Source organism: Bombus vancouverensis, unplaced genomic scaffold (genome assembly GCF_051014615.1).
Source record: "Bombus vancouverensis nearcticus unplaced genomic scaffold, iyBomVanc1_principal scaffold0022, whole genome shotgun sequence".
Lineage (NCBI taxonomy): Eukaryota > Metazoa > Arthropoda > Insecta > Hymenoptera > Apidae > Bombus > Bombus vancouverensis.
Window position 1 is genome coordinate 556,840 of NW_027468913.1, and position 26,098 is coordinate 582,937.

Genomic DNA, 26,098 nt, shown 5'->3' on the forward strand with positions numbered 1-26,098 from the left:
TAAGCTCAAAAAGAGCCTGTATGGACTGAAGCAAGCTGGAAGAATGTGGTTTAGACACATCGATAGCATTTTAAGAGGTATGAGTCTGAACCCATGCGTGAGTGGTCCATGTGTGTATGTGGATGCGTCTAAAAAATTTATTGTAGCTGTGTATGTGGACGACATCCTTGTGTTTGGGACGAATGAGTGGATTGAGATATTCAAAACTAGGATTAAGGACAAATTAGATGTTAGAATGCTAGGTGTAGACACTCAATTTCTGTCCATCCACCTGAGTAAGCCAAACAGCACCACTGTAGTATTCGATCAATCTGTACAGATAGGTCAAATGCTGGATCTGTTTGACATTACTCGTGAGGTTGTGGTGGTGGGAGTGTCGACACCGCTAGCTAGAGAATGTGAGGCTGGTTTTGATATTGAACGTGATGAGCCTTTCGACAGTAAATTATATGAACAAGCTGTGGGGCACATAATGTATGTAGCTACTGTAAGTCGTCCTGATGTTGCGTGTGCAATAGGGAAACTAAGCCAAAGATGCGCGAATCCGACTGTATCCGATTGGAAAGCAGTGAAGCGGGTATTCAGATATTTACTAAAGACCAAAGACTTGAAGTTAGTATACCAAAGGACCGGGCAACCTCTGAAGGTGTTTTGCGGGTTGTACGGTAGACAGGAAATCCAGGAGCGGGTATGTGTTCATACTCGCTGGTGGTGCGATATCCTGGCTATCCAAAAAACAACCGATTATAGCTCAATCGACGTGCGAAGCGGAATTTGTGGCAATGCAGGAAGCAGCAAGGGAAACAGTGTGGATTTCTTTACTGTTAAAGGAATTGGGTCAACTGTCATATTGCCCTCGCCCCTGCAAGATATTCTGCGATAATATCGGAGCTATTTCATGGTCAAAGGACGAAATAGTTGCTGAGAGTTCTAAGCACGTCCAAGTGCGTTACTTTTACGTTAAGAACTGCGTATCGAGGGGGATACTAGATTATACTTATGTACCTAGTCCTGAGAATGTGGCTGACATTCTCACCAAAGGCCTAAATAGGATTAAGACTCAGCAATTTACCAAAGCTATGGGGCTTGTAGAAACTAGCGATCAAAGGGGAGTGTTGAGAAATGTTAAGTTGGTACGATCGCTGCTTACTACAAGCTAAGTTGGTACGACTTCTAACGACGCTCTTTTGTCTTAGAAGTCGACCACGTTGTTCTATTGACTTGGAGATTCCTGTGTGGTAAGACGTGTTATAAGACTGAAATATATTGGAGAAAACGAATCTAAGTGAATCGTTATTTTATAAACCCAAAACCTTATTAAATAACAATCAAAGCCATGTGTCCTGGGTTTTGGTTATGGTGTATGCAAATTCGTCGGGCGGTAAGTTTGCCAAGCTTAAGGCGTTCTCTATTAGTTTCTTCTGTGTGGTGTATCTTTGCGTCAGTGTATCATGGTATAATGTTTTCATTTCTCGAGTTTATCAGAAATAGGAATAACCTTTTATAGAAAAAGAAAATTTTGTATTTATATATATTATATTTTTTCTTTCCTTTTTTTCTTCTTTTTTTTTCTTCTTCCCCTTTTTCTTTTTTTTTGTTTTTTTTTTATTGTTAAAACCTTTGTTTTATTTTAGGTTTTACGTACTTGTTATCAGTGAAAATAAATATTATGAATACTACTTGGATTGGAATTATATACATATATGCGTACAAAATCCATTTCTACATGTTAGATATAATAATATAACAATACTACGTAGATTAATACATAATAAAATATCCTTTTACTTCGGTTATATTTATTACTAACTCTCAATTAATCTATCTTAATTATTTTCTAACCACTTTCTATATTTATCAGCTATTTTATTTCTTCTTGTTAATCTGCGAAATCCATGCATGTACACTTCCTTGTATGGTGATTGATTGTTCACGAGGTAAGTTGCACTTTCACTGTTTTCGTTATTCGTTGAACTAACACGTTTTACATTCAAACAGTAATTGGAACACTCGTAATAAACTTCTTTTCTTTTTCCAAGTTTCCGCTATCTGTGTCATTCGACAAACAGTGCCACGCCTCCACAGCACCGTTATAACATTTAGCGATGCTGCTCTTTGCATTAAGGCAATTGAAGTTAATTCGTTCGTTTATTTTCAGCTGGTACATGGTGTTCCGCAAGCAGGGAGCCATAACCTATTTTGCATGTAGACCTTCTTGTATGATGATTACTTGTTTACAAGGTAACTTTCACTTCCCCTCTTTTAATTATTTATTGAATCGACATGTTGTATATTCAAACAATAATTGGAGTACACATAATAATTTTCCCTTTTTCTTTTTAGGTTTTCGCTATCTGTATTATTCGACGAACAGTGTTACACCTCCTTTTGATTTATCCATAATATAGTTATAACATTTAGTAACCTTGTATTTTGCACCGAGACAATTGAAACTAATTTATTCACTTATTTTAGGTAGCTGTCATACATTGTGTTCCACGAACAACGATCCATAACCTATACTTGCACGTACACTTTCTTGTATGTTGATCACTTGTTCACAAGGTAACTTTCACTTTCACTAGTTAATTGTTCATTGAGTTAACACGTTTTATATTTAAGCAATAATTGAAACACGTATAATAATTTTCCTTTTTCCTTTTAGGTGTTCGATATCTGTATTATTCGACGAACAGCACTATAACATATACTACCGCACTACGTTGCCCACTGAAATCGCTTTATTCATTGCTTATTTCGATTATGCGCTAGTTTTAACTTGTTTAAATGCACCGTTCGCCGAATCCCTTTTACTTCGATCTTGACGTTTTGGTTCTGCAAGATTTCTAGCACTTTGTATGGTCCAGTATATTGATCGGAGAATTTTCCTTTACTGGGTTCTTTTAGTAAATATATCGAATCTCCTATTTTAAAATCTTGGGGGTTGATTCGTCGGTCGCAATATTCTTTTGATCTTAGTTTGGATTTTATCAAATTTTCTCTTGCCATTCGTTGTACGGTGTTAATTTTATCGAACAGATCTTCGAGATATTCTGCGTAAGTTGGTTCCATGTTCTCTTCGATTATTACTTCACCAGTAGGTTCTCTGGCTAGATGTCCAAAAACTAATTCGTGCGGGGAGAATTTCGTTCCTTCGTGTACAGAGGTATTATAGGAAAACATAGCTAATTCTACCCATTCGTCCCAATTTTTGGAATTTTCAATGTATAATTTGAGATATTCTATCAGCACGTGGTGAGATCTTTCGATTGAACCGTTACTTTGTGGATGATATGCCGTCGTGGTATATTGTTTGATGCGGAATCTCTTTGCTACTTTCTTCATTAATGAGGATGTAAAGTTCGTTCCTTGATCAGTGAGAATAGCTCTCGGTGACCCGAAACGACAAATAAATCGCTTTACAAAAACGTCCGCTATCTCGGCTGAAGAGATTCCTCCTAGTGGAATCCCAATTGAGTATTTTGTTAATAAGTCTTGGATAGTTAATATATATTCGTTTCCCTTTTGGGTTTTTGGTAATGGACCTATAATATCCATACTAACCTTATCGAACGCTTTACCTGGTGTGTCTGTAAGTACCATTGGTTGCTTTGCTTTTATTCTTGTGAGTTTCTTCAATTGACATTCCTTAAATGTTCTTACGTAATCTTGAATTTCCTTTTTCATATTTTCCCAATAGTAATGTTGTCGTATTCTTTGATAAGTTTTTGTTATTCCTTTGTGTCCTGCTACGCTTGATTCATGTTTTTCTCGTATTATGTTGTTCCGCGCTTCCACAGATGGGGTAATTACTTCCCCAGTGCAAATGGTGATGGTTAAGGTTTTTTCCATAAATATTTCCTTTAATTTTCTGATTGTATATCGCCAGGGTATTTCCTCCAAGTTTCCTTTGCTAATGCTGAACGAAGTTAACTGTTTTTCATTTACTGCGTCTAATAGAGATCTTAGCGAGTTTAATAAATTTTTTGGTGTTATTGGAATATTTCTATTTTCCTTTATCGGTAGGAATACAATGTATTTTCCAGAATCGTAATTCAATCTTGCTTTTTCTAGCATTAAATCTTCATAACGAGGTAATTTTCCCGTTTCCTTCATTTCTAAGGCTCCTTTATCTATCAGATTGCCATGTATATCTATAAATACTACTTTATGGTCATTTACTCTCGCAATTGAGTCTCGGGTTTCTGAAATTCTTAGTTCCGCAATTATCGTAGGTCTCGTGTCCTTTTCTCGTTGTTGAATTAGTTCTGGAATTACAGTGGAGGTCTCTTTTTCGCTTGTTGTATCCGTGCCTTCTTTTTCTCGATTGGTTATTTCTCTATCTGTACTTACATCGATTTCTGCTAATGCTTGGTCTAAATATTTTATGGGGGTTTCTTCTATTGTAAAATGTTTTCGGGTAAAACCCTTTCCTTGATTTTTAGAATCACTGGATTGAGGCAAGACGTGTGGTTTAGCTTCGGATATGGGAGAGTCTTCGATTGACGTATCTATTCCGAATCTTTTTGAGGCAGGATAGCGAATCGGTGAGACTTCCTCTCTCTTTCTGATTGGTAAACAAACTTCCGGAGGGTTCCTAGATAATGCGTCTGCGTTTGCGTTCGCCCTGCCTTCTTTGTATATAATATCAAATTCGAAGTCCGATAACTTTAATTTCCATTTCCAAATTCTTGAAGTAGGATCTTTGATAGAATGCATCCACACTAAAGGTTTATGATCGGTTACGATGGTAAACTTTCTTCCGTAAAGATACGGTCGGAAGTGCATTGCGCTGTAAACAATTGCCAGACACTCCTTTTCTATGGTAGAGTAGTTTTGTTCGGCGGGATTTAATAGCCTTGAGGCATACGCAATCGGCAAATCCTTTCCGATTGGCCCTTGACTCAGTAAACCGCTTATTGCATATCCTGATGCGTCTGTAGTAAGGTTAAAGGGTTTAGAAAAGTCTGGATATTGCAGGATGGGTTTCGTCACTAACGCTGTCTTTAAATTATTGAATGCGTTTTCTTGATTTTCTGTCCATTTAAAGGGAGTGTCTTTCTTTAATAGTTGTGTCAATGGTTTCGCGACCTTGGGGAAATCGGGGTATAAATCTTCTGTAATATCCTGCTAGTCCCAGAAATTGTTTGATATTTTTCGCCCTCTTTGGTCGTGGAAATTTTGATACGGCTTCGACTTTCTTTGGGTCGGGTTTCACGCCATCCTCACTAATTACATGTCCTAATTAATTCACCTCGTGTCGTAAAAATTCGCACTTATCAGGTTGTAATCGTAATTTAGCTTTCCTCAGTCTTTCCATTAATTTATTAAATTTAATTTCGTGTTCTTGGAGAGACGCGGAATAAATCACTATGTCATCCAGATAGACGAATAGTTCTATTCCTTGCAGACCAGATAATATTGAATTCATCAAACGTTGAAATGTTGCTGGGGCATCTTTTAATCCAAAGGACATTCTTTTGAATTGAAAATGCCCGTATGGTGTCGAAAATGCAGTTTTGTGGGCATCTTCCTGTGACATACGGATCTGGTGAAAGCCCGATGCCAAGTCAAACGTGGAAAAATATTTTGCACTTCCTAATTGATCCAATATTTCTGTAATGTTGGGTAGTGGGAAGGCATCGCCAATCGTTTTATCGTTCAATTTTCTATAATCGATGACTAATCTCCAGCGCTTATTTCCTTGCGAATCGGGTTTTTGGGCACAATCCATAACGGGGAGTTATATGGAGATATTGATGGTTCCACTACGTCCGTATCTAGTAGTTCTTGGACCTGTCGATTTATTTCTTCTCGATGTATTGGTGGATATCGATACTGTTTAGTATTGATGGGTATATTATCCGTTGTAATTATCCTATGTTCCAGAACTTCGGTTGCTTCCAATGTATCTCCTGGAATATGAAACCTATCTTGATTATTACGAATCAATTTTTTAGCATTTTCCTTTTCTTCTTCGTTCAAATGTTCGAGTCGTAGTAACTCATTTATTTTATCGTATCTACTTTCCTCCGATCTTAGAACTGTATTGCACGCTGTCCTAGGAAGCGGGTGGCGGGGGGGGGGGGATTTTCAAATTCTTTAATTACCATCGTTGGTGTTGTAAATACGTAATCTCTCGAAGTAGTATTTATTACTCTTATGTAACCTTTTCCTTTATGATTCCTCACAACTGCATTACCAAAATAGATTCCCTTGTTCGGCTCGATTCTTGGAATAAATCCCTCTTTTATCTCTGGATTAGCGATATTAATCGAACACGTTATTGAACTTCGCTTCAGTATAATTATTTTTTCTTTAGTATCGAAGGGAATATAAATATTTCCCCACTTGATATGTTTTTCCTCATAATCTAAACGAGCTTTACAACCTGCAAAAAATTCGGATCCTAGGATTCCGTCTTGATCGATTAGCAATGAATCATCGACTACTTGAAAAACAACCGGATGGCCCGCAACCTGTATTACCGTCTGCCCTAAGAAGACCAGGCTCGTCGCCGTAATTCCTCGCACTTCGATTGATTCCTTTTCGTCGATGATGGCTGAATCGAGTATAGCAGGTTTCTTGATAATGTTGATTTCCGATCCAGAGTCTAATAATAAACTCGTCTTAGTCTTTAGATCTGGGGAAACTATTCGTGCAGTTGGGGTCGTTGGGGAATCGTTAAATTTTATTGAAATAATTCGGAGAGGTCGCCTTCCGAATCTGAATTCAACTCCTGATGATTTTCCTTCGCCGGTTGCTTGTGCTTCACTCTTTTCCTTTTGCCTTGAGATTCTGGATTCTCTGTCTGTGACCTCGTTTGGTTGTGGGATGACTCCCCCACAATATTTAGTGGTTGTTCGTTCGATCTTATGGTCGGCATTGCGTTCGCTCTGTCTCTCGTTATGGGTGGTGGAGTCGATCTCGCGGGGGTGGCTGTCCTTGTTGTGTTTGTTGCCGTCGGCGCCGGTCGCCTGGTTGCCGCCTGTACTCTTGGGCGATTCGGCGTATCGTTCCTTCGTGGCTCGCCCCATTCTCCCGAAGGACGTGTTTGGTTTCCTGATGGTCTCGAAGCATAGGGTACGATTAATCCGGCATCTACTCGGGCTTTAAATTTGTAACAGTCTTTCACTAGATGCCCGGGTTTTTTTGCAATAGTTACACGTGATATTTTGTCTTGTAGAATTCAAAAAATTCTGCGATGGAGGTAGCGATCTTCGATCTTGGCGGTTGTTTCTGATATTGTTGTTAGTGTTCGAAGGACGTGCGTTGTCGCGTCTGTAATAGTTCGAGGGTGTCGGTCGTTGGGGTTAGGTTGGGGTTACTAATTTATATCTATATTATTACTAATTTATATTTAAATTAAATAAAGAGAAAGATGAACTTGTTTAATTTAAATAGCTTATACATTTAGAGAATAATATTGAAAATATTAGGGAAATTTAAAAAATTTTTTAATATTAAAAAAAAATATTTAAAAATATTAATATGTATGTCGGATTAGCACTGGGAGTAGGGTTGTGGGCGTCAAATGAATCTTCACGGGAATTAACCATTGGTACGGTACACGCAGGTGTAGTTTATTATAATAATAGAGTTATTACAGTCTTGACAATTGATCACGACAATTGGCACTCGCGACACTAGTGACGATGGTCTCAGGCCCGACAACGAATCCGCGGCCAACGGGATCACAAAAGAACGTGTCGGAGATGAAAGGAAGACCGGAGCCTTCCCTTTGCAATTTTGCGAGAGTCTTCTGGTGCTTTAGCCTGGATTTTGTCATAGCTGTAATTAAGCAATTGTTGTCATTTGTAATTGTTCGATATATGTGATGGCGAGGGTGGGTTCGAGGTGGCAGCTGGTCGCCGAGCGTAGCCGCGGTCACGGGATAAACGTTTTGCCTGACGAAGGTGTGGATCGGTTGTATTGTTCTCCCTAGAAATCACATAGAATTGTACTTTGGAGATGTCGATAGAATGGGACACACGTTGTATTAGGAATCAGACTCCAGACAGAGGCTGCCTAGCAACGACGTTTGGATCTTTCTCGATGCTTCCAAAGAGTATACAACAAATTCTTGGCAGAGTCTGCCTAGCAGCGGCGATTGGAAGCTTCTCGATGCCTCCAGCGAGCATATAACGAACAAAATGCAGTGGTACAGCGAAAAAGATTTTCATCAGATATTCATTCGTGTGATCGCCTTGGAAAGTGATACATCGAGCAATTTACCGAGTGCCTCAGCAATCGTATTTTTTTTGTGTTTAAATTATTCTACGCATAGTATAGAGTTATCCCGTTGACCGTGGATTCGTTTGGAATCATTAGTTAAACTTATCATTTGTTAATCTTATCATTCATTAAACTCAATACTCATAATATTTTGTAAAATCTTGTATATTCGCGTAAATATAATCTCTGTTTCATAAAACGATGGCTAATTCAAACGAAGAATCGTTACACGCCTTAAATTCTAATGTTAACCCGACATATACATATATATATATATGTCGGAGATGAAATGAAAACCGGAGCCTTCCCTATGCAATTTTGAGGAGGCCTTTTAATGCTTTACCCCAGATCTTATCATAACTGTAATTAAGTAATTGTCATCTGTAATTGTTTGACATTTGTGAAAAGCGAAAGTGGGTTCGAGGTGACAACTGGTCGCTGAACGTAGCCACGGTCACGGGATAAACGTTTTGCCTGACGAAGGTGTGGATCGGTTGTATTGTTCTCCCTGGAAATCACATGGAATTGTACTTTGGAGATGTCGATATAATGGGACACACGTTGTATGAGGAATCAATCTCCAGACAGAAACTGCCTAGCAACGGCGTTTGGATCTTTCTCGATGTTTCCAAGGAGTATATAACAAACTTCTGACAGATATTGCCTAGCAACAACGATTGGAACCTTCTCGATGTTTCCAGCGAGAATATAACAAACAAAATGCAGTCGGATTACGAAAAAGATTTTATGCAGAGAGGCATTCGTGTGATCGCCTTGGAAAGTGATACATCGAGTAATTTTTTCCGAGTGATTCAGCAAACGTATTTTTTTGTGTTATAAAATTGTTTAAAGTTTTCCCGTTGACCGTGGATTCGTTTGAACCCCGGATCATTGTTTATAGCGTAAATTAAATTCAATATTTGTAAATTTATCAATCGTTAATTTTCATTATTCGTTAAATTAGTAAATCGTAAGATATATTATTCGTTTCTTATTGTTCGATAAAACTTATTATTCTTTAATCTAATTAATAATTTAATTTATCATTTGTTAATCAATCATATCATTTATAAAAATTCATTATTCATAATATTTGTAAAACCTTGTTTATTCGTGTAAATATACTCTCTGTTTTGTAAAACAATGGCTAATTCAAACGAAGAATCGTTACGCGCCTTAAATCCTAATGTTAACCCGACATATATATATATATATATATAAAATATATATATATACATGTATATATATATATACATATATACATATATACATATATATATATGTATATATATATATAAATAATATAATAATAAATCAAACTTGCTCGAGCCTGCTTGAATCTCTGTATCATTGTATCATAATGTGAGAACTTTCACAAGCCTAAATCTTGGCAGTCTGACGATCGAGAATATTGCTATCGGAAGAATCGCTCTCATCCGTAAACAAGATATTTCCAAGTATTGCGTTATAATTTTCTTTGCGGCTAACCATCGAATATTCGTCAAACGACATAATTTCGCACACGGCGAACCTTATAACGTACACCTTTTTGGCGTATTATTTTTCCCACTTTTTTTTTTTTTATTAACGTGGAGGAAATCCGCACGGACACCAGGTCGCTTCTGGGAAAAAGCGGCGTGGTAGTGGCAGACGCCAACGGACTAAAACCTCCACGATGACCGTCCCGGCAGCGATCTAGAGGGGCCCGGGAACTGGTGTGAGGGATACACCCCCTCCACGCTCAATACACCCCCTAATGGAGCGATATGCGGCCACGTTACACCGCGCCTCGTCGCCGGAGCCGCCGTGCCAGACAATCCGGTTCCCCTGCCGGGCAGATTTGCGACGGACCTAGCGCACCTCACCGAAGCGCTTCCATGGCCTCTGCCGCGCCCTCGCCGGTCAATTCTCTCAGGGTGAGAGTATTATTTTTCCCACTGCTGCGTGTGAAACCCCTATTGGACAAACTGTTCTTTGCAATACATCGATGGATAAATACGCGCACAAACACGCAATACGTGCAATAGAATGCTCGAGGTCAATTTTGTGATCCTCTTTTTCAACAGATCTTCGCAAATCCGAAGGTGTAGAATTACCTCCCAAAGACATAAGATGACAACAAACACTTTCTTGACACACTGTATAACATTGAGGTATCCAGTTTTGCCACATACAATTTTGTCATTGTCACGTTTGACTTTGTTCATTGTAAAGTCAAATTTGCACACTCCATCTGTGAAATAGTACGAAGAAATCATAGTGACTTGTATTCCTTATGATATCATGATGCCACATAATATATAATACAATACAATAATTCGCGAACAGATCACTCGTTAATTGCTTTTAAAAGAATTACCACGGAAGCTTCCTAACACGCTACCCGGGGGCCAGGGATTTATTTCGTCGATAAGTTAGGTTATTAAACTTATGTTCTTTCATTGAAGACATCGATGGACGCTGTGTTCCAGAAATAGCCAATCACACTTGGCGAAGCATAATAGTAATTTACAATAACAAATACTTAAGAATGCCTAATTTTGTTAAACATAGGGTTCAATTTACAATTATGTAAATATTACTTCTTGAAAGTAACTTCTTAATCAATTTTAACAAATTTTGTAAAATCATGTAATAAATCTTTTTATTTATCGGAATAGTTAATACACAAATAAACACTGTACATATGTCGTGACAGAAATAAAGAGAGAATTCATATTTCTAGAACAGTCATATTTATGATAACATAAAAGCTACCATATATACAATAATATAATTTCGCATGCGAAAACATTTCTTTCGTTTCCATAAATCCCATGATATTCAATTTTTATCGTTGTAATCTGTGTTATTGTTTATACGTCTGTATTTATCTCTGAAAATTCTCGCTATTCAAATGAATATGAACAGAACGAAATGATGAAACCACATTGTAGCAATAACAATGCGATAGAATAACAGTTTTATATTGTGAATAGAAATAGTAACATGGTGCAAAAATGAGTAAATATACGAATTAAATTTGCTCTTAATCAACAAAACTAATTACTTATTCCAATGGTTGGCTTTGGCAAACTGATTCGACTAAGCAATTGATTACCTAATGAATCACAACAGCATAGAAATATTAGTTTGACGTCAGTAATTTCTGCACATGATTAATACATATTTGGTCAGACAAACATAACATGGCTGTGTGACTGCAAATGAAAGGTTCTATTATTTCTGTTCAATATCTCGCGTATTATATATTAGTATATAATTGTAATTACGTAGTAATACAAATGGGAATAAAATATTTGGAATTCTCCATCTTCGAAGAAAGATACCAAGTTGGAAAATTGTATTTCTAATGATTTGTACCAATTTATATTTTTAACGAACGTATATACGTGTCAGTATCAATGGTATACTTTAATAACGTGTGACACGTAAGGGTAGAAGTGTTAAAAATATCTGTAGACTACTTTGTTTTAGAATAATAAAATAAGAATTAAAATATTTAATTTTTTGATTCGTCAAATTTAAATTTATTGTTACTCGTATCGATTCACAAAATCATAAAGGTATGTTTTGTCAATTCCACAGGATATACACCATGATAACATATTTCAAATAATTCGTCAATAAATTATTATTACAATCAATTTTTAATTAAGTAGTAGATAACAAAAAAATATGGAATACAATTTTTTCACACAACGCATTGTTTGAGAGAAAAATAATAAGCCAATTGCCAACCGAACATGTTCAAACTGTATTTTTTTCAAAACGGGACCTTAAGCTAAAAAGCTTTATTTCACATATTCGACTTGTTCTTGTATGTGGTATCAGCACCTAGTCGGATGCCCGCGTTATGCAGGACACCCTGATGGCGTTGAACGCAACGATTCAAATTGAACTGAAAAGTCGTTATGTTTTTAGAGGATTTGTAAGAATGATTAATAGATATGATTGTATGTACAATTTTGTAGAGTACAATTAGATTTGTAAGTACAATTTTAACAAGCTGTCTTAACAAGATCTTTATGAACACATCATACATCAAATATGATACATGCAAAGTATGTATAACATTTAAGATACATGTATGTATGTATAGTGGAAAACAAAACTGTTCGTACAGTTGGAATGTAAAAATAAAAAGAGCAATATTTCCTACATTATTCAAATATATGTAATTGTACACCATAAGAGACATTTATATAAATAATGTAATTGTATAATAAATACACACAAAACATTGACATTATTTATTGTTAGGGAAAATTGTCGTTTGTAATGATCGAGTTTATTTTATTGACCAGTGACTCATCGGCTTATTTTATTTTTGCCGAGCACCCGCGTTTTTGTGTCTTGGCGGCAAACTCGACCTACCCAGTTTTTGCTTTACCTTGGTCTAGGCTTTAGAACACAGACTTACTCACACAAGAGCGACATACATTGTTATTTATTTAATATTAGTAATAATTATATAAATTAAAAATAAATTTTTAAAAAGATTTTTTAATAAAAATTTGAATAATTTATATTTAATAATAGATATAAAATTTATTCTTATTTAATATATATGTATATAAATATAATTTTAATAAAATTATTTAATAAATAATTTAAATTATCATATTATTATTATTATTATTTGAAATAAGTTTATTTAGATTAATAAAATATTAATTATGTTTAATTTGTAAAATTAAAATTTTTATTTTTAAAATTATATTTTAATATATTATAAATATTATATTTATTAATAATACATATATGTAATATCGTGATGTAATATGTTCACAAAAAGTGGACAATAGAGATGTTAATCAGACAGAAAAGACGATTGTGGCTTAACTTGAACTATTCACACCAAACGTACAGAAAACAGCGCAATCCACACTCTCTCGGCAACGCCACTCGCAACCTCCGTCTCCGCTCGACTCGCACTCGGCTCCTCGACTCGCACTCTCGTTCTCGACTCGCACTCTGCTTTTCGACTCGCGCTCTGTTTCTCGACTCGCACTCTGCTTTTCGACTCGCGCTCTGTTTCTCGACTGACACTCTCTGGCCGTTGTCGCATTCTGTTGTCCTTTTCCTAGGCCCACCGCACACTTGTTCTGCAGACGCTCGTAGCCAGGGTCACGTAGGTCTTTTCCACGAAACTATGCACTTGAAAAGACCGATGACACATTGATGGGCCCGACGGCGCCTCGGCTCTCGCGACATTGTTCATAGTTCGCCCGATATTTCCCAGGCCTTTCGTCCACGATACTACATATATAATATAATTATATATATATATAATTTATTTAAATATATTTACATTTAATAAAATTTTAATTAAAAATTATATCATGTATATATATATGTATATTAAATATATTAATTATATAAAAATTTTTTTAAACTTATCGATAGGGTATGAACCTATAAGCTTAATTTTAGCTTATATATATATATTTTTTTTTAAATTAAAATTAAATTTGCTTAGTTAATAATATAATAATTAAATTGCATTTAATAGTAATTTAAATAAGATATATTTGATTTTTATTTAATAATTATGTTTGCAGAGGATTATGTTTTAGAGGATTATGTTTTCAGAGGACTTGTGTGTAGAGGATGGTTGATCGTGAGATTTATTAGACAAGATTGCTCGTTGTTGAAACCTTCAAGTATATTTTCAAATGATTAAATAAATAATTATAGATAATGTTCGCAAAGACGGTAGATACTCGTAGATACTGATCCATAACTCTCGTGAACTCTTTACGATTGCGTCCGTTTAAACTGGTGTAGTATAAACAGGTCGGGGGAGAGTCGGAGAATTCAAATTCGTCTTTGTTCGACGGTTCGACGGTAACGTAACGGCGACATTGTTTTGCCCGGAGTTTATTTATTAATATATTATGTATGTCCTAACGATCTTGATACTCCGAAGCAAAAAAACAACAACATGATTTGAAATGTTCTCTAGCTCATGTACCGCTGCGTGTACTTTCAAGGAGCAAAACCGGCACAGTTCCGCTTGTGACGCGAACGGAGATTATCGTTTCACTTTCTTTAACGCATTTTTGCCATTGAAAGACACTAATTTCTGTGACTTGCTTTATCTCTGTTATAAATCTCTCTTTATATTTAAAATTTTATAGTTTTTGTGCAAACGTAAAACGTAAGTAAATATTAATAAATATTATAATAATATAATATAATGCTATATAATAATATTAATAAATACTTTGCTATTTACTTATTTTATTTCCATTAAAGTGTATTGTATTTTTCATTGCATTACTTTCATTTTTATTTAGTGTAATAATAAATGCATACGTTAATATTCATTGGCATTAGTGTAATTGTAAGCTTCACTGTAAATTTAATAAAATTTATAAGAACGGAATTGTTAAAAGGGTATATATGTGTAATTAAACTAGATTCTATTCTCAATGTTACTTCATTATTTTATTATTGTTTCATATATATATATATTTTTTTTTAATTTACATGTGCTTCTAAGTTAATAGAACTAAACACATGTGTATGTATTAATTGCTATATACGTCATAATTTCAACCATAATATTAAATTATGGTATGTATTATTAAAAAGTATAGTTTAATGTATATATTAAATACATATCATTTATTCGTAGATTTTAAATATGGATACTGGATCAAAGAAGGAGATTAATGAAATGATTACCAAATCAGTCCCTGGCCCTTCAACTACAAAGAGGCCGAAAGTTTTGAAGGAAAAAGGTTGTCGCCGTAAAGAGACTATCCCAGAAAATGATATTATCAATACTGATAATACAGTAACAGATTCAGCAGTACATGATAAAACAGAAAATAAAGATGTAAAAACTGGGGATGTGCTGGAAACAACAATTGACCGAACAAAAAGAAAGGCTGCAATAAAAGCTGCAATTAATATTAAAAAGCAGCAGTCAACGTCACTTGTTACAAAATTACGAAGGCTATCTCTTGATGATGACAGTAATGTAAATGTTTGTGTCATATTATGATGAAATTTAATACTTTTAATCTTATGTTACTAATCTTATCTTATCTTATGTTACTAATCAATACTAACCCTTATATGTAGTACCCAATAATGTTTGATATCGGTTAATTAATACGTCAAAATCTAATTGCTTATATAATTGTATGTACATTGTGTATATAAATACTACTATAACGTTGTTAAATATATTCTAAATTTTTAGAGGAAACGTGGAGGCCGACCTAAAAAAAAGGAAAGTGCTAGAAGTAGTTCAGATGAAAAAAACGCAAAAGGTCCTACAAAACATAGTAAAACAAAAAAGAATGTTTTAAGCGAAACAATTTCAAAAGAAGATGCAATACAGCCAGAAAGGATTGAACCATTAAAGTCTTCAATGACAACAAGAGATAGTAATATAAAGAGAACTTTTTCACGGAGTGAAAACACGAAGGGTAAATATTCTAATATTATTGATGATACAGTAATTCCATCAGCAAGAAATGATATTGAAGATCCTTCAATGTGCGAGGATGCACTTGAGAAATTTACTCCTCTTATGAATTCCACGATGGACATCAATTCTACTTATACGCAGAAGATGATGGACGCTACCGCAATTGTAGAACCTTTATCACCAATAAAATCAAACGAAACGGTAGTAATTAATAGAAACTTGGCTAGTAGTACAGGAAAAAATAATGAACCTAGATTTACATCACGGTCGCCAATAACTCTGCAGGAGGAGGTTCAGCAGCTGAATCAAGCGATTGGACTCACCGAGTTCGAAGAATTATTCGCAGAAGATGAGCCATCCCGTGAAAGGGAAATGTCTAATAGAAACATGACGAAACAGGACATTCAAAATGAAATGAAGAAAAATGTGCCCGTAAGAAGGAGAATCGAGGCCTTTGAAAAAGAAAAAATTTCAGAAAAAGCCATTGTTCAAAAACTGGCACGAAGATCTGTCGAAAAAGCAAAAAAATCTTATTAGCGAAACAAAAGAAGGAGACTCGGATGATGACATTGCAGGTAACATTACAAACAGTATCAAAGTATTCTTCTGTTATAAAAACACAAGCTATTATTCATTCGATATTTTATCCAAAATATAGCTCCAAACAGTAAGATCCACCTGACGACCTGACGACGACACATCGGACGATGAAGCCAGACCAAGTCGTACAATTCCACATTAGGCGCAATGTAAGTGTTGTTTTACTTAATGAGTTAATAAACATTATAATGCATGGAGTACTGGAATTTTTATCAATTTTAGCGTACATACGCGAAAATGAACTTGCAATGCAACGATAAATTCCGAAGAAAGCAGTCTATAAATTCTTTGATAGAAGAATGTGCACACCAGATTTAACTGAAATGTTTGAAAATATAGATAGGAGTAGATTACAACGCACGTCCAGTGCAATATGGAAGACACCACCGCGTTATTCCATGATGGAAAACGAATAGAAGTTATAATTTGTTAAACTGAATGTTGTTGATTTCAAATTGTGCCTTGGAGCAGGAATACTTGCCATACCTTGCGTGTAATATAAAAATGATGTTACATTGCAACTATCGTTAAAAGATGTATGTGTTCTTAAAATATACCAATGAACGTAAGACTATTTCACTTTTTATACTTTAGAATGATCATAGGCATATATTACTTTTATTATACTAATCAAATTTTACCATTTTTTCGTATTTATATGTATCTTCTTAAGAATTAATAAATAAACCAATTAATAAATAATTGTTTTGGTACGACTTTTTAATGAGAAGTAAATTTTATTAGATTTGCCTTATTATCACTGTTGTGTAATAATTCGCGAGATACTCTATGCTTAGCTACGCTAAGCGAGATACGCTAATATACTCTATACTCTATGCTTTATACCGTTCTTTTGCCCGCTAGTTACCTTGTACGCGAACTTTTTATCGCTAGTGGATTGTAAAAAGCTCGAAGCGGCGGTACCAAAACATAGTTATCTTCTATTAGCAAATAAAATTCTATTTTTGATGAAATTTAGTAAAAAATATTAAAGTATCCGAGGAACAATTTCTTTTGCCTGCAAAAGTCTGCCTAGTATCGGCGTTTGGATCTTTCTCGATGTTTCCAAAGAGTATACAACAAACTTTTGACAGAAATTGCCTAGCAACAACGATTGGAACCTTCTCGATGTCTCCAGCGAGCATATAACAAACAAATGCAGTCGTATAGCGAAAAAGATTTTCATCAGATATTCATTCGTGTGATCGCCTTGGAAAGTGATACATCGAGCAATATAGTCGTTATTTTTTAGCTTTGCCTCTATTTGATCTTCATCTTATCTGCTTACGCGCTTAATAATAGAACTAGGTTTGGTCTACGTAAAAAGTAACTTCTTTTTATTAAGACTCATATTTATTAAGATTTAATAAGATACAATTTATTAAGATACATGTAACGAAAGGCAGGAAGTAGTAACATTTTACGTGAATTTGCATGGATCGAATATGCTGATGTGCTTACGAATAAGAGAGTATTGATCGATAATTATTAAAGCCAATTGTTTGTGACATGGGAATAAGCAAAAGTCATTTTTAAGTTTAAAGATCTTTAGTTTAGTATTGAAATGTGTTTAATGTATTTTAGCAAAAGTAGATAAAATAGGAATATTAAAAAGTTGTGTTTGGAAGACAAAATTTGACAAAAATGATGCATATACAAATGCTATCTGTGGTCATTAATATATTTTTTCGTTATCGACAGAACATTTTCCCTTGATTTTATTGACATACTGGATTAATCACTTCTTTAAGTTACTCGTTCTTGAAACAACATCAAAATCGTATATTGTTTCGTGCTAAAAAATCTACTAAATCCATTGACAGTGAAACGATATTTCATATACGGTTCTTACAAGAATTATTATTATTTAAGACTTAGGAAAACGTATATACAGTAGCCACGCACACTGTGCGTATTTCTGGCGCGCGTTTCCGTTCAGTGACAGTACTTCGGCGGACTGGATTGCCGAAGCGAAAGGGTTAAAAAAATACGATAAAATCACATGTAGCTCTCTATTTGTCTAGTCGCTTTTGTAGCAATATCACTATGTCCTCTGACATACTTGAGGTTTCTTACAATTCACAAATTAAATGAACAACTGTGCAAGCGAAATCGCTGCTGTAGAATCCCCGCTTCTGTAGAATCAGTCGTATGGATTTCAAAATTTAGTGTGTCGCCGGGATTAGCGTTATCCAAAGTACGCCACAGGAATAGAACATAAGGATATTTCTCAAAATTTGTTATTGCTGGTATGATATTGCTGAAATACAAGGCTGCAGTTTCGTAATGTCGTCAAAACATTCAGTTCTTTTTTGGTCAGTCACTTTTCGCGTGCTTTGTATTGCTCTGTCGAATTTGAAAGTTTCTATTACGATAGCGGATGGTGCGAAAGACGCAAGTTTCTAGTATTTTAGAGATGTCTGAACGTCAGCTGCGTGATTATGTAACAAAAAATGGAGATATCCACTGAAATATTTTAACACGCAAGAGATTTCATGTTAAGACAATACACGCAAAGTAAATACACACGAATATAATAGTATATCCCTTTCGATGTCATTCGATTTTTGTATCATTCATTTTTTCCCCGATATATTTGAGCGATTCGAGATAAACAGGATACACTTCTAAACAATTTCTCTCAAAAGTGGCAGGAATTAATATTTTTTTATTCTGAAAACAAATAACTCTGGAAATATTGAAGATGTAAAAGAATAGGAAGCTTAAAATCCGTTCACTTGTCGATGCAATGAGCAGAACAATACATATTTGCGATAATAAGAAGAATATCTCTAATGATACTTTTAATACATCAAAAGGCAAATACTATAAAAAGATTCGACGCGCTCTTTGAATACAGCTACTATCAAGATGTATAAACATTAGAACACATAATTAGCCTAGATCGTGTCGAAGTAGTAAGTACGTATGTACTTTTGACGAATTTTTAAATTCAAAATTCTTTTGAAATCACGTTTAAAATACAGTTATTCTTAGAATATGATTTAAAATATAATCTTCTTTTTACTTTTTGCGTAATTTATTACGCAAATCATTACTAAAGAAAGTTACTTTCCAGTTGTGTTACAAAGTAATCCACTTTGTATACAGGTATGTAATAAATTGCCAGAAACTTTGATGAGAACGAACTTTTTATTAAAAAAAGTGACATCTTTCATGTATGATTTCCTCTTCAATCTAATATTTGCTTGGTAGTAGTATATCAAATATTTTTGAGCTAAAAGTAAGTAATAAATATTCGGTAGGTTTATATGCGGAATGCATAAATAATTGTTATGAATATTGAAAGTATTACATTTTTCTGTCTAAATCGTTTCGGTTCAATTTGGAAAATCTTATTCTGCGTGTGCAATTAATACCAGCAGCATGTCAACTCTAAAGTTTCATATCACGAAAAGAGTTTATGCAAAAGACGAATAAGAGTTAAGTTTGACATCGAGTAAAGAAAACCCAATTTGAAATTGATCTAACATTGTTTTTCTAAATTATTTCTAGGTATTGTTCAATTTGTTCTTTTCTCAATATTGTTGGATTTAATTAACGCAGCGTCATATTTACGCTAATATCTGCTTGTTAAGCATAATTTTAATATACAATAACATGATCTATAACTCTTTACAATTTATATTTTATCATGGCATATGTTTTAGAATATTCTCCGGCTTCTTGTAATTTTTATTCATACCTATTCCACGTGTATCATGTTCTCTTTATTAACTTGAAACGTTTTACACGCACAGGTGTACGCGAGTACTATCAATTACACGTACATACAGAACTTCCTCAAGCTAATATTATCAACTCTAGAGCTATTAATAAATGTTCATAAAGGGGATACTTCTTCACGACATGTAGTTTAATAGTTTATTAACACATTGACTGCCACGCGTGTTTTAAAAAAAAACTGCGTCAGGCCACGCGTACAGCAGTACCGAGCGTTTTCTGCTAGGTGCTCCCCATCGATGTTTTAGTAATACGAGTCGCTCAAGTGGTGATCTCAAGAATGATCTTTCGTTTCATTTGTTCGCAACATTAAAACCACTATCTATCGTTGAATATAATGAAGGAAAGTGTGGTATAGATTATTCCGATCAAATGGTTTCTTATGCCACCACAATTAGAAAAGGAATCAAATGGTACAGAAAACGTGGCATTCAATTCCTTCTGGGAATTTCTGTTGTAAACGCTTTGACGGTTCACAAAATTGCAACAAGGAAAAATATAAATATTGGAATATTTAGACAATTACTAGTTGCAAAATTATTAGGGTTGTCTAAAAATACGAAGAATCCTTGTCTTCGACAGAGTCAGCACAATATCGCCGTTCGGAAAAATGATTCCGGAAGAAGCATTAGACGCGCGTGCAAACTATGTTATGCAAGTAAAAGACGTCGAATGGACCGAACAAAGGCACAAAAGAATTTGAAGAAAACAACAACTTCTTGTCCAAATTGTCCCGACCAACCTCAGCTATGTATAGAATGTTTTTTTTTATTTTATTTTTATTTTATATTTTTTATTTTATAACAATTTTTATTTACAACGTATTACAACGTATTTTTATTTTATAACAATTCAACAGTTTTATTATTATGAAATATCTTTTCAAATACCTACGACGATCCTTAGCAAGTAGTCAAATAAGCGACACCCGAATATGGGTTACGCGGCCTGACCAGAAACTTTGCTGACACCCGAATGCGGGTGTCGTGGTAGTCAACGTGTTAATAAATGTTCTTCAGTAAATTATTAATTTGAATTAAAATACTGGTGGAACTAATATACCTAATTTCGTTTTTATCATGTATTGTTTATGTAGATAGCTTGCTGAAAAAATTGTGCAGGAACGAATCGCGTAACAAAGTACAATGCATTCGAGATGTAACATTTCAGTGCAAATAATAAATTATTTTCAAACAAATAATCAAAATTTTTATTTAAATCTTCTCGAGATTTTTACGTATTACAAGACAATTGTTATTTTATAAATTCAGAAACATAGTTATATCCACTGTATATACTACGTACATATATGTATAAAATATATGATTTTTTAGGAATATCTCTCTACTTTAAACTGTTACTAGCAAAAATACTTTGCAAGTAGCATTCTTATATGTTGGATTACAAGCTATTTCAATTAGCCTTGTAGTGAATATACTGTACAATATTTGTAATTTTAGCGAATGTCGTGATATTGTTCTGTAGGAGTACCAAAACATAGTTATCTTCTATTAGCAAATAAAATTCTATTTTTGATGAAATTTAGTAAAAAATATTAAAGTATCCGAGGAACAATTTCTTTTGCCTGCAAAAGTCACTTTGAGCAGGTGAAATCGAATCCTCAAGATTTTGATTAACTTGTGATGATCCGAGATACAGTAAAACTTTGCATCGCTCTATTGAAAAATATTCGTGCGCTAGGAATAAATCTCGAGTAAATAATGAGTTTGCTATTTTAAAGATAAAACGTGTAACAGGCATTACATGTAAGAAATACGATGCGGGCAAAATAACAGCTCACTTAACACTTCTGTTAATTTCTAAATACATAGGATTTTTCACCAGATATTAGCGCTTTTATTGGAACAAACAAATGAAAATGAACAATTCCGTGTAACATATTTCGGAGCCATATTGATCTGATATGTCAAACATATACATTGATATTTCGAAAATTAAAAATTATTTTCTAGAGTTGACATGTTGTTTTTCAGGTAAGTAAAATGTTTTTTAATGTATACTATATCTAATTTATTAAGTGTAATTACTAGTTATTTGCCCCACTTTTATAATTTCCTTTGTATATTATATACATTATAATCTAAAACGTATTTGTTCAACGTATTTGTCGTCCAATACCGATGATTTAGTCATAGACCGAATTTCTTTTACCTGTAAGTTCAATATTTTGGCAACTGAGACTAAATTAGAAGGTGTCCGTTTAATTTTTCTTCTACCTTTTCCCATAGAAAAATGTTTGAAAGTCCAAAACAGAAAAGAGAGAAATGGTCAGAGGAGAACATGAATGGGGGCTTCGAAGCTACTCTTCAAAAATAAAATGGCCCAAAGACAGGTCACTGAAGCTTTCAATGTTTCAAAAACGACGAATGTGAAGTCTGGGCACACGTCGAATGCGCAGATCAAGAAAATATTAAGTATTTTCCATACGATATACATAATAATCAAATTTGAATAAGAATATGTATACTGACATCTAGAGGACTTTTTAAAACATTATTAACCATTTAGAGCAAAAGATCAAATAATTAAATAATTGATCGGTACTGGACGACAATTTTTCGTTTCCTACAAATTCCGACATTACTATTCTTGCACATTGTTAATTCGTCAATTCGTATTATTGAATTTCATAAAATTAATTTTCCTACTTTTATCAAGTTCCATTTGTGCTATAAAGTCACTTTGTAAATTTTCACTTTTATCAACTCTAGCACAAGGTACCGTGCGACTCTCCCCTGCATCTTAATTTGTATGTGATTCGAAATCCAAATTATTCGATATTTTTCATACCAAACTACGATAAAGATTCTTAACAACTTCTGCAAGATTACCTATACTAGCATTTATGACGTTCCTGTCTCACAAGATCAATAACCAAGCCTTTTCCTCGATTCTTTTTCTCTGATGAAACGTTAAATAGTTTTCTTCCTTCTTTCTGTCCGGATGAATTTTATCTTTTTCGTAGGTCATTGATATCTGGTCGCTTTTTTAAATTACTTTTTCCGTAGTTTTCATGTCACAATAAAGAGATTAAAAAATGCTGGATCAAAATTCTTAATGCTTTTCTCACCCACTCCGTACTGTTATCTTTCTGTTCATGTTCAAAATAGCGAATAGAGGTACATATAGAGGCGAATACTTCTGTGTTTAGTCTATTGACACCCCCTCCCTCTCGCCCCTTGATGAGGTTGACTCGTGTTAGATTACAATATCAGTTTGCCTAACAATCAGAACTACATGGAATTTTGGGGATATACAGGCTGAGTCTTCAACAGCAAACCACCTGAATAATTCTTTCAATTTTTTGAGACGCAGGGAAATGTTTGAAACAAAAGTTGTTTGGTTTCGAGGAGGCTATTACGCGATGGAAAAAGTTTTTCTCAGATGGACGCGTTTACGAGTTTTAAAGAACACTTTAATAGGCTTCGTTTTTTTTTTTTAAGTGTAGCCGTGTAGTTTTGAATACCTATTTGTCCCATTGTTGCTCTTTTGAAGACGGATTTAAATATCGCGGTCATTTAAGGTCACTCAAGGTCATAAAACGTAGTAAAATAGTCCAATCGAACGTAATGTTTCAATATTCCGAAACAAAGGAAAATGGATTTACCATTTTCAAGATAAGCGGCCCGTTTATAAAACACCATTAAACTAGGAGACGCAATCAATTGGAGAAAAGATAAATTTTCTGTGACTACTTATCGTACTCGAATTCGACTCTACATCTTCGTTACTTTGTCGAAATTGCTATGTATAATAATTATTAATTATGAATAACGAAAGAAATCCTTAACCGAAAAATACTTCGTTATTCAGTATTCGTTGTTTAATATAATTATAAAACACCAATCAATAATAACACAGGTACTTCACAGTGAGATATTTGAATTATTCATCTAATATAAAGAATAAGAATTTTGGAACAAAAAATTAAACGGTTAGTACAAACATTCGATAATTGCACGAAAAAGTCCTCTACGTAGTTACACAGCTGTCGTGTCCACTTTGAGAAGGACAGATTTCCCTGAGGTATCGCGGAAATTTGGCGGTCCATTGCGATCGAGCAGTGTAACATGATCCAATATTATCAGTTATCGTTGAGACAATGTGTCCGAGTAATCATTCAAAACTGAAAATTGCCTTATTTTAGGCTTTTTAAAATTAAATTTCCACTAACGCATTTGTAGGATTTCCCCGACTAAAATAAGATCAAACATGATATAATATGAATAATATTTAATTATCAATTATTAAGTAAGCAAATATGTTCCAAATTTTATCGTGTTTGGTGTCATTTTAACCAGTAAAACGCGAGAAACATATTAGCAAAAATTTCATTGATCAAAAATCGCAAATAAGAATCTTTCAACTTATCGCCAGTCTTTAACGAGGCTCTCTTTCTCTTTCATTCGCGTTGTCAATTTTGAGGAATAGAGTCGTTCCTACGTCTCCATAATTGTAACGTTTCAGTCCCGATTTTTGTGCAATTATCGAATGTAATTATTAAAATTGTATACACGACATATTACAAACATTGAATCGAATCTTCTTCTGCAAAACGTTATCGAACACGAAAAAACGAACACGAATAATCGAATCGAAAATTACTAAACGATCGGCTGTTGGATAAGTGTTTACTAAGAATCTGACTAAGTACACTCTCTTAAATGCAAATGACTCATTGAACTTTTTTGATATTAACTTTTTAATGAACGGCAATCCTCGAATAAAATCTTACTCAAACTGATAACATTAACAAAATATTTAAAAAATGTCAAAATCGGCGGTATCTCCTTTTTTTGTAAATATTTACCGGCTATTGAATCCATTGATTCTCGATTGCCTTATCTGTTTGCTTGTGTATATCTTTTATATATACATAGATGGATACACAAATAAGTTTCGTCTATGGCGAGATCAATTTAGCCACCTGAGTAACCAGCTATCTTTCGAATCAACAGATACAATACCGATACAATGATACGACATGCGATGTACATACTCGAAACGTTACAGATTGAATCAATGAATTAATGAATTAATGAAGAGTAACTGCTAATCATTGGTAGGATACACGCTTGTTAAAGATCGAAGATGTCCGTGAATTAATTAGCTTTGAAATTAAAAGGTTAGGTACGTGGGAGATTTTGCGTTTGAGGAAAATTATTCGAAGATAGCAATATGGTTGATGATACGGAAGTGTAGGGGTAATAGGGTGAATGCAACGAGCAATGTATAATAAACAATTGATAATTGGTAATAATGTATAAATAATTCGTAACGATTAAGAATAGAAGCAGATAGTAATATTTAATTAGAACCCATGTTTTTTGTTTCAACTCCCAATTTATGTTCCTTTGATAGCAAAAACTAAAATAGAATTGATTATAATAAATTTTGAATATAGGAGATTGAAAATTGAAATGATTTATCAATTGGGCTGATTTCAAACTAATCTCGTAAAAAAGTTGTAAAGAGGAGAAATATAGCTTTAAGAAATACGCAATTAGTCGAGTGTTTACGGTACGTGCCAATAACAAGACAAGCTTTTGACTTTTGGAGAAGTCGACTGTAACAAAAATATATTATATTATATTATATTATATTATATTATATATTATATTATATATTATAGCTATAATTTTAGCAGATACTGTTTATCTATTTCGTTTTGCGTGTATTAACGTTCTCATGGTGTATCGTATAGTAATTAATGCATCAGATTATATACATATCGGTGTTTGTAGGTAACACGTTATACAGAGTGGAGAAGCAGCATCAAATTGTCACGATTGCAAAATAAAATGAGTGAACGGCTGGTGAAGGAGCAAAATACTCGTACAATAACAAGTGAATGTAAAGGGAGCTCTAAATTCCAAGAAATTCCATTTTATCAGCCGAACAAAATGTATAATCTGATAACGTTTTGAGGATAGTAAGTTAGGCAGGCGAAAAAAATAGGTGTTAACGATCAAGTATAACAGATACAGTAGTAAATATTCAACAATTTTTCAACCGTAATGTATTTATACACAAATCTGAGTACTTTGTATC

The 26,098-nt window shown here is 34.1% G+C and overlaps 1 protein-coding gene and 1 long non-coding RNA gene across 3 annotated transcripts in view; one reads left to right on the top strand and one right to left on the bottom strand.

The window, feature by feature from the left end:
• The window catches only part of LOC143304085 (uncharacterized), a 246,164-nt gene extending 232,866 nt beyond the window's left edge, over positions 1 to 13,298 (bottom strand). Inside the window, exon 1 of the long non-coding RNA XR_013060774.1 lies at positions 13,097 to 13,298. This is a non-coding gene — a long non-coding RNA (uncharacterized LOC143304085). The remainder of the gene's footprint in view (positions 1 to 13,096) is intronic.
• Positions 13,299 to 14,872: 1,574 nt separating this feature from the next.
• LOC117162512 (uncharacterized) lies at positions 14,873 to 16,229 on the top strand. Of its 2 annotated transcripts, none has more exons than XM_076626476.1 (3): positions 14,873 to 15,232; positions 15,452 to 15,883; positions 15,968 to 16,229. In XM_076626476.1, exons 1-3 carry the CDS (start codon positions 14,888 to 14,890, stop codon positions 16,217 to 16,219), a joined length of 1,029 nt encoding a protein of 342 aa, XP_076482591.1. In that variant the 5' UTR covers positions 14,873 to 14,887; the 3' UTR covers positions 16,220 to 16,229. The 2 variants fall into 2 exon arrangements, with proteins under 2 accessions (XP_076482591.1, XP_076482592.1); XM_076626477.1 differs by having other exon boundaries at positions 14,873 to 15,226.
• The last annotated feature ends 9,869 nt before the right edge of the window (positions 16,230 to 26,098 follow it).